Source organism: Penaeus japonicus, unplaced genomic scaffold (assembly GCF_977035675.1).
Source record: "Penaeus japonicus unplaced genomic scaffold, GWHDUDI00000001_assembly GWHDUDI00000038, whole genome shotgun sequence".
NCBI lineage: Eukaryota > Metazoa > Arthropoda > Malacostraca > Decapoda > Penaeidae > Penaeus > Penaeus japonicus.
In genome coordinates this window covers 16,156,638-16,166,637 of record NW_028234440.1, presented here as the reverse complement: position 1 = coordinate 16,166,637, position 10,000 = coordinate 16,156,638, and the positions used below count along the sequence as shown (strand labels likewise).

The 10,000-nt window shown below is 33.0% G+C and overlaps 2 protein-coding genes across 2 annotated transcripts in view; both read right to left on the bottom strand.

The window, feature by feature from the left end:
- Positions 1-2,158: 2,158 nt before the first annotated feature.
- LOC122262720 (uncharacterized) lies at positions 2,159-5,835 on the bottom strand. Its single transcript, XM_043030827.2, has 3 exons — positions 5,712-5,835; positions 3,451-3,587; positions 2,159-2,774 (listed from the first exon to the last, which is right to left on the bottom strand). The coding sequence occupies exons 2-3, from the start codon at positions 3,577-3,579 to the stop codon at positions 2,601-2,603; spliced, it is 303 nt and encodes a 100-aa protein (XP_042886761.2). The 5' UTR covers positions 3,580-3,587; positions 5,712-5,835; the 3' UTR covers positions 2,159-2,600.
- Positions 5,836-6,440: 605 nt separating this feature from the next.
- Positions 6,441-10,000, bottom strand: part of LOC122262719 (venom protease) — a 12,621-nt gene continuing 9,061 nt past the window's right edge. The window contains exon 5 of the mRNA XM_043030826.2: positions 6,441-8,157. Within this exon, the coding sequence (XP_042886760.2) occupies positions 7,349-8,157 (809 nt within the window). The 3' untranslated portion in view covers positions 6,441-7,348. The remainder of the gene's footprint in view (positions 8,158-10,000) is intronic.

Here is a 10,000-nt window from a genome sequence, read left to right as displayed (position 1 = left end):
ATTAGGAAGATTTTTTTTTCTTGATCCGAAGGAATTTCTAATCCTTCCTGCATGTGGCAGGATGCCATCTTTTGCAATCTTCTTTCCTTTTCAAGGTTGGATAGGATGTATCTTCATTATTGTGTGATTAGGAAGGAATATTTTTTTTTCTTGCTCCGAAGGAATTTCTAATCCTTTATCAAAGGCTTCCAGTCGCCCGGCCCTGCATGTGGTAGGATGCCTACCACATTTTTTTTTTTTTTTTCTTTCTTTTTTTTTTTTTTTTTTTTTTTTTTTTTTTACTATTTGGAGTTGGCGAACACCTTCATTGGAGGATAGGGAAGAAATTGCACTGATTTTTTTATCTATTTATTTTTTTAAGCAAGCAAGCAATCCGAGGCTTCCAGTAGCCCAGCCCTACATAAAGCAGGATCCCATTTTTTTACTTCTTTGATTTGATTTTTAAATTTTAGACTCCTTGAACAAAGCACTGCCATTATCATATTTGTTATGAAGTTCATAAAAGATTCATTAGGACACCTGCCTGCCAGTGCCATGCATATGACTTGTATTTGTGGACACCTTGAATATGCACTCATTAAGAAATTCATTATATTTGCTTTGGTTTTACATAAAGAATTTATTTTTGTGAAGGCTGCCCTTGCCTGTGCTCGGACACACTTTTTCATGTTTGTAGGATTCATTTAAATCTCTTTTAAATTTATATTGAGAGAGCAGCACAATCTATTTGGGCAGATGCTTGTATTTGTTAAAGCTTCTCATGAATGGCATAATATATATATATATATATATATATATATATATATATATTTTTTTTTTTTTTTTTTTTTTTTTTTTTTTTTTTTTTTTTCTAAGGAAAAATCGTCAACAGTTTCTGATGGTGGATTGTCCTTCTGTAGATTAGCTTTTTTTCCTTTGACTTGTGTATATGTGTGTGTGTGTGTATGTATGTGTGTGTGTGTCTGCATGTCCATGTTTGTGCATGTGTTTGTCTGCGTGTGTGTGTGTATGTGTGTGTGTGTTTGTGTTTGTGTATCTGCGGGTATGTGTGTGTGTCTGCATGTGTCTTTGTGTCTGCGCGTGTGTGTGTATGTCTGTGTTTGTGCATGTATGTGTCTGTGTGTGTGCATGTATGCGTCTGTGTGTGTCTGCATGTGTGTGCATGCGTGCGCGTGCGTGTGCGTGTGCGTGTGTGTGTGTATTTATCTGTCTATTTATATTTAAATATATATATAAATCAAGAAATATATATATATACATATATACATATATCTATTTATCTATATCTATTTATATTTAAATATATATATAAATCAAGAAATATATATATATATACATATATACATACATATATATGTATGTATGTATGTATGTATGTATGTGTGTGTGTGTATATACATATACATATTATATATATATATATATAATATATATATATATACATATATATATACATACATATATATTCATATTTATATATAATATATATTCATATATTTATATGTATATATAAATATACATACATACATACATATATATATATATATATATATATATATATATATATATATATATATCTTAATATATATATATGTGTGTGTGTGTGTGTGTATACATATACATATACATATACATATATATATATATATATATATGAATATACATATACATATAATATATATATATATATTATATATATATATATAATATATATATATATATATATATATATATATATGTGTGTGTGTGTGTGTATACATACATATATATATTTGTATATATACATAGATGTATATAGATATATAGATATATAAGTGTGTGTATATATTTATATATATATATGAATATACATATACATACATATATATATATATATATATATGTGTGTGTGTATACATATACATATATATATATATATATATATATATATATATATATATATATATATATATATATATATATATATATATATATATATATATATATATATATATAATATATATATATATATATATATATATATGTGTGTGTGTGTGCATTCATGAGTGTGTGTGCATGTGAATGTACATGCATGTGTCACTGCACATGCCATTTATTTAATTAAAGAAGCAATCACCAATTGATACAAATATTGCAAAGTGGAAGAGTAAAACAAAACTAACAGAAATGATCTCTTCTATTTCTTCTAGCATTATCTCATAATATATTTGCACTGTAACAGACCAAAATCAGATAACAAAAAAGAAAAGAAAATGCTGGCTTACAATTTTAAGATTTTTCACTGTGATAGGCTTGTACTATGCAAATAAATCCTTGTAATAATCTTCATTGTTTGAACCAGCATGAAAAAAATATATATATTTCACAAACATCAAAATCCTCACATCACAAACACATATCCCTGCTTATCAAAACTTCATGGTCTGAAATATAAGAATCAAACTTTGCCCCCCCCCCCCCCCCAAAAAAAAAAAAAATACACTTTTCATCAGAAAGAGTAAAGACACAACGTTTTCCAAAATGCCTAAGAAATAATCTCTCGCCAAGTAAGAAGTAAAAAAAAAAAGGGCAAAGAAAACAATTCTCCAGCTAATATTTCATCACAATTTTGACAATTCCTCGACCGTTTCTTCCATGTTTACTTCCGGTGCGTCTTCTGCCGCTGGTTTGGGTGGCCGTTCCTTGGGTTTCTTCTGGCTATCGCTCACGGCCTGGCGGAAGGAGTCGACCTTCTTGTCCAACGATTTTATGGCCGCTTCATTGTTGAGTTTTAACTGTGGGGGAATGAATGAAAAATTTAAGCAGTATGGAATATGGTTTTTATATTGATCTCCTACAATTATAAATTATACATTTAATTACAATTGTTTATGTTAGTATGAATACACAATGTTAAATAGATGAGATGTAATAAATGATATCCCTTTCTGAAATTAATGAAAATATGCCAATTCCACAGATATTTATTTCTGTAACCTATTACTGCCAATACATTAATACTCTATATATTCAGAAATCATATATCTCTTACTTCAAATAGTTTATGATTAAAGAAATAATTATATCAATAATACAAGTACACATAAGTCGAAGCTGGGTATGGAAATTTAGAACATTAGAGTACTTTCTCGCAAAGAATTCTGTAAATGCTAATATCCTCAAATCTACCTGTCATTTATTTTAAAGAAAAAAAATATTAATAGTAATCATGATAATCATAAAAATAATGTTAAAAGTAATAGTAAAAATAACAAATCAATCAATAAAAGGGAAAGAAAAGCACAAAAAATAAATACGTAAGTAAAATAATATCTTTAAGTAGTATTAGTAATTACACTAATGAAATAGACCAACCTTTAAAAAAAATATATGAAAGGATGAATATAATGACTACAATTACCTACCTTTTTTAAATGAATATGTCATTTAACTGGAGTAAATTGGGCTCACCTTGCGGAGATTAGTTTTAACGGGCTTGGTCTTTATTTTGGCTTTTCCTGGCAGCGTTCCTCCTGCCTTTTTGTAGATGGGGTTGCCAGACTTCATCGCTGTCTTTACATTCAGTTTATTCCTTCCCATGATGCTGTCTGAAGGATAGGAGGTTAGGTCAGAAACTCACTCGACTCAAATATTTGTAGGGATTGTGGTAGGGAAGAGAATGTTAGTTTATTGAATGAATATTTTTCTGAAAGATTGCATTATGGTATCAACTGGTTATTTATGTAAGCATGATCATCTGTGGGGAGCGCTTTTGAAAAATTGTGGTATATTACAGGATCTCATGATGGGAATTTGGTGACCTCTCTTATCATGTAATTTAATTTCCTTTAACTTCTCTACAAATTTGCATGTGGTTTTCTATGAACTTCATTTACAAATAAGAAAATCAGTGAATGTATCTCTCGAACAGTTTATTTTTTTAAACTTTTCTAAACTTTTTTTTTCTTCTTTTCTTTCAACTTTCCTTAATGCATGGGTATTTTCCCAAAAGTAATGCCTGCAGGTGATCTGGCATCAATCAATATTGAAGTAGCTTTTTACTATATTCTACATAGTATGGTTGTGATTTTGTTTTATAAAAAGAACTCTCTGCATATTTAATTCTTCTGCCTTGGGAAAATTCTGCTGTACTATGTGAATTTTCAAGCATTAACCAAGCTTTTTTTGTTTAAACTGTTAAGACCTTTTGATGTAACCAAAGCTACTTAAATATGTGTAGTACACCCTATCTTTTTTTCTTTTTTTTCTCATGAATTCATTTGAAACCAACCTGAAATTCAATATAAATCTCATAATGTAAATGTAAATGTATTGTTTAAATATATATATGAACTAAACAGGTGATTGTTTTGCATAGGTTAATTTAGAGAGTAAAAAATATGCTGTTAGTTTTGTGCATGTGTGCATGCATGTGTGCATGCATGGTGCTCACCAGATATCCTCGGCCAGTATTTCATGAAGGTTACCACATTATTATTATTGTGCTCCATCAATGCATATGAACATGAAATTTGAAGTGACCACAGCATATAAGTCTTTTTTATGGTTAACAATCTTACGTTTATGGTAAATAGCAACAGAAATGAAAGACTGATCAAGTTAATGACACATTTCATCTCTAACATTTTATCTAATATATAACTAAAATAAACATAACTTTGGCATTTGTCCTTCACCAATAAACAACTGACTAATGTGTTTCTGGTTTACTTGGTGTACATATTAAAAAAAAAAAAATAATAATAATAATAAATTAGGCCTGGACAATCAATGCATCATTTGACCCAAAAGACTAAGCATAATCAAGGATGGTTTCAGGTTGCTTCTTGTTTTGATCTTTGCAAAGTTCAAGATAGAAGCCAGCTGTCTTATGATGTAATCATGTATTTTCCATATTGGTCCTGATAGGAGGGCTTATGTATGGATAATGCAACCAGACTTTTGTTGTTGTTGTTGTTAAAGTGAAAATCAGAACAAGCTCTATCTTGCTAGAATTTACACAAAGGATGCATATTGGACTCTTTGCCAAATCGTTGTCATACATGGCAAATTGGATCACCGTGTATGAAGTGTGCCGTGCAGGTGAGTAAATTGCAAGAAAACCACAAATTTTACATCTTTTAATTATGCATTAAACAGATATCTATACTACTTTATATGAATCATGTCACCCTACCCAAAATAATAATTTGCAACAGGTCCCCCAAGCCTATTTGCAATTGAAATCAAGTAAATTTTAACCACATCAAAACTCATCAAGGAATATAAATCATCTCTGTAAAAGCCACAGAAAACATATACGAAAAATTAACCCAGTTATATATTTGTTCAGAAATATTATTCCTCTTCATTTCAGAGGTAAGCTTCAGCTGATTTCATGAAGAAAACCTAACACGAGTAAAAATTATGGATTTTCCTAGCCTGTACAGGTGACTAAGGTCAGTCCTTGTTGTTCTGTCAATCACATTTATCTGTAATATTTACCTGTTTATCACTAATTCGAGATAAAAAGCTTACGCTCATTCCTCTCAGCTTTCCCAGTATAATAACTATAAATTAAAGCCATTTCTAGCTACCAATTAAAGCCATTTTGAGCTACTCCTTCCACTTATTTCAAGCTAAAGTTATTGATAATTCAAACGTTTTATGGGAATCCCTTGTTATAGAAGTGAATGACGTACAAGAAATGTGAGAAAAGTGACATTACTTACTGATAAATATTTGCCGTACGTTTGTTTACTATGGGATGGAGACACGTGTTTGGTGATAGGGAGGCTTGGTATAAATATTTACATGTCGAGGGACTATTTCTTTTTTCTAATATATATGGTACACTAGAATGAGTCCCCTACATTATATATACATTTATTTATGTAGGTATAAAATGCATCCGTGTAAAAATATGTGTCTGTTGAGTGACCTTTCATCGTATATAAAGTCCCTTATAACTTCCTCAATGAATATTGGTCATTTTAAATTAAAGTAATGACTTAAAGAAATTAATTCTATATTCCACTAGATTTTATTCAAAAGCTCACTTGAACCAAGAAATGCATAGAAAGAAATGACTAACATCCAACAACAGAAATATTCCCGTAAATGCTTGCATTATGCAATCTTTTATAATTTGAAACTAAAACAATTATAAAGTTAAAAGTGATAAGGAGAGGAAAATAACTTAATTCAGCTTTATTTTCCAACAGTAAATATGTACATAAAAATGACAATAGATCCCATACATTAACAGTGATACAAGATTTGAATGAACATGCATTTACTAAACAGTGCTGCGAGATCTACAATATATTTAACTAACATCCATACGAGATTTAAGATGCAATGATCATGATATTCATCTTTTGCAACAGTAATATTTTTTTTCCCGCACTCAAGCGTTATCAAGTGTTTTAATGGCCTATTGTATGGTTGCTTTGTTTTTTCATTAGAGGGTTAGAGAAACATAGCTTCCCCATCAGAATTTACAGAAGTAAGGGGAGAAATTTGCCTAGGCGTCCTTATCAATCAAGGAATGATACAAATCAGAATTGATTCTTACATTTTTGGACACACTCAAAGTTCGTAATGAAACCCCCATGCAGATTCTTCTTCTTTCTTTCTTTTTCGGCAACTTAAATGGGCTCTTCAACAATACAGCCAGAATTTGGGCCTTACTGCGTTATTAGCTTCGCAAGATTCAATTATTTGATTCAGAGAAATGCAAAAAACAAAATTGGGATTATTCTTACTTCTTTTTCTACAATTGAAACTTTAAAAAAATTACATCAACAAATTATCTAATAAAACTACAGTCGTTTAACTTTATAATGCCACTACCACTGGTATAAGTGTAGTATAATAGACTTTAAAAAATAACACTTTCAAATGGCTGTTCACCATAAGGGCAACTGGTTGTTTCAGAGCCCTTATAGTTTCGAAAAATATGTAAATAAGGGACATTTCTCTTCAGTCATCTCTCTCCTAACTCAGGAGGAGTTTGCTTTTTTCAGGACTTATTACTGAGTCACGAGAAAGCAAACTCACCCTGTAGTCCTAGTTAGAAAAAAAAAAAAAAAAAAAAAAAAAAAAAACGTGAGATAGGAGATTCCATTATTACCTGGGACTGTTTGAGAACTGGGCTTATATACTCTCCTTAATTTCCATCATACAGATCACAGCATCAAAGGCAGCAGACTCAGATACAATGACTCTAAAGAAGAGGAAGTCGAGTAGTAAGTGACCACAAAGACTTTATCCAGCATGCATTATTTTCTAATGAAAATTCCACTAAACACCACGTTAAACACCACGTATCGTAGATGAATCTTTTGTTTTCACTTCCTATGCAATATTACTGACAGTATATCTCATCAGCAGTGTTGTCGCTGATCCAGTCAACAAATTCAGTCACTCGAGCGTAAACAGTTGGTTTAAGACAACTTTGCCCAAAGGAGACGATTCCTACTTGAGTATTCCTGCCTTCTTCCGTTACGAAAAGCGGTCCACCAGAGTCGCCAAAACAAGCACCTTTTGCGCTTTTATTCTTCGACTTTGCCTTCCCTGCACACATCATCTGTGGGGTAATGGGAGAACCCGCTATTTTCTTCTTTTTACAGTCCACAATGGGTACGTCGACCTCCCTGGCCGCATCAGGATATGCCCCTTTCCCGTTCTTCGTGTCTCCCCAGCCTATCACGGTCCCGGTCTCTCCTTCGTACTTCCTGTCTGGGTTCGAGGGCAGACACACTGGTTGAATTTCCAGGTGTGCTGTAAGATCCAGCGACTCTGCCAGACGCAGGAGTGCGATGTCTTTGTTATTGTCTAAAAGGTCTTGAGGGACATAATCTTCATGGATGATGTATTTCTTCACCTTCACTGCGCGTGTAACGCCTTGTATATTGTCATCTTCGGAATTGAAATTATGGTCTGCAATGCCCACTTGGAATTCCTTTGCTGGAAGGGGAAGATCGTCATCACCAAGCAGACAGTGAGCAGCGGTGAGAACATAATTCTTGCTGATGATCGATCCACCGCAGAAAAATTCGTTACCATATTTCTTAGGTCGAAGCATACCAATAAGCCAAGGGTACTTGTTATAAGGTGATATCTCTTGACCCCCTATGATACGGCTACTAGTAACCAATCCGCAGCGGCAAGAACCTGCAAGGACATAGAGTGATTGATTAGCTACAATGCTTATTTTACATACATGCAAATACAAACCAAAAGGTTTACTGCCATGCACATATTTGACAGGATGTTTGAAGTATGCATATTGTACTACATTTGTTATTTATACTTCCTCCAAAATATTAATATCCATCAGGAAATAACAAGGCTTGTCAACACAACAGTCTTCTAGTTTTATTTTCTATTATATAGGTTAGGAAGATAAGTAGGCCTACATGTCTTTGGTCTTCGTGTCTGCATACTTTTCGATCAGAAGAGCAGCTGACGACAGGCCTACATGTATCATGCACAGTCCACTATGATTATTATTATTATTATTATTAGTTTTACACATAGATGGCTCCGCAAGGGCATAGTCATCAGGGAGTCAGTTACTAGGCCTACCCAACCTTGCCTACTTACCTTCATTCCGTGAAGGTTTGGGGAATATATATATATATATATATATATATATATATATATATTATTGTTCTTTAAAGTACTAACAATTATGAATAATTTATTTTAGATTGAATAGCATATTATTTCAATTGGTAATTCTTCTGTAGGCAACGTTTGCTGTGCGCAGAGTACCAGCCCTTCAGTGTTACAGCCGTATTTTAAGTCCCTAGCGCGCCGAGTACATGACATGAACATGCCGCGATTGGTATTTTCGGAGCGGGTATTCATGTCAAAGCGTGGAAAGTATTGGAACATTTGTGGAAACTCCGTGACACGTGGGTGGGCTTATCATGATAATTACACGGGCGAAAAAAAATGAAGATATTTTATATAATCTTTGTTACTGTTAACGCCGATGACGGCGTTAAAGGACGTAAATAGAGATAGATAGGGAAAAGAACGTTAACGAAAGATAGAAGAGAAAAGAGATTAAAGATAAGAAGAGAACAAAAACTCACAGATACCACTCTATACGGAACCAATAGCCGCTCACAGGGGCCTCGACGGACAAACATATTTAATGCTTTCCATATGGGTTAATTCGTCATTGAAAGCTGGTGTCATCGAACAACCCCACGCAGCGAACCACACCACTTGGCCCACATTCATCACATAAGTTATGTTTATCTATCGCGGACAGTACTCTCTTGTTTTCCCGTGCTGACAAAGCCACGATAGGCCGCGAAGGACCACATACGCAGAGTGAAGAAATTCGCATTGAAACAGTATAGAACGCCACTCCGTCGTGAGAGGACGTGGACGACCTGTAAGATAAGAATAGCCACAAAGGACGGCGTCTGTTCGGCAGTGTGTATGTATTTAGTGATTACAGAGATCTAGTTTAAGTGATCTATATCAACTTGATAACCCTGTTTAGTATAATAACACGTACTGCACAATTGTAAATGTTAAAGGATAATTGGGACAGATTATACCAATGTTGATTGTAACCATGTAACATATTTCAGGTTTGACCACTTTCAATAACTGGAGTGAGTCCTACACAGCGGTATCAGTCGTCCTTGCATTAATTGAAAATCCGCAATAGCACGTGCGGCAACAGTTACCAGTACTTCATATGAGCGTAACACGTATGGAAAGTTATATCTGTATTGGGTATATTAGGCATCATTGTCCTAGACTTGCATTACAAACCATTTCAGGAAAACATGGATTCTCTGCTGATATTGAGTTTGTTTACCTTTTGGCGGACTTTTCGAAGGAGAGTGAAGTTAAATGAATGGTAACAGTATTCAGGAACGTAAAGTTAGTGTATATTATTAGATGAAATATGTATACATTAAATCTATATGAGTGATATATTAAAGATACTCATACATGTGCAGTATATGCAGAGACAAAATAGGAAGAT

What these genes read in the sequence shown, in the direction of transcription:
- LOC122262720 (XM_043030827.2), bottom strand. Translation starts at nt 3,579, where the DNA reads ATGGGAAGGAATAAACTGAATGTAAAGACAGCGATGAAGTCTGGCAAC. An exon ending in TTAAAACTAATCTCCGCAAG is followed by an intron (nt 2,775 to 3,450) that starts GTGAGCCCAATT and finishes ATTCCCCCACAG; the next exon opens with TTAAAACTCAACAATGAAGC.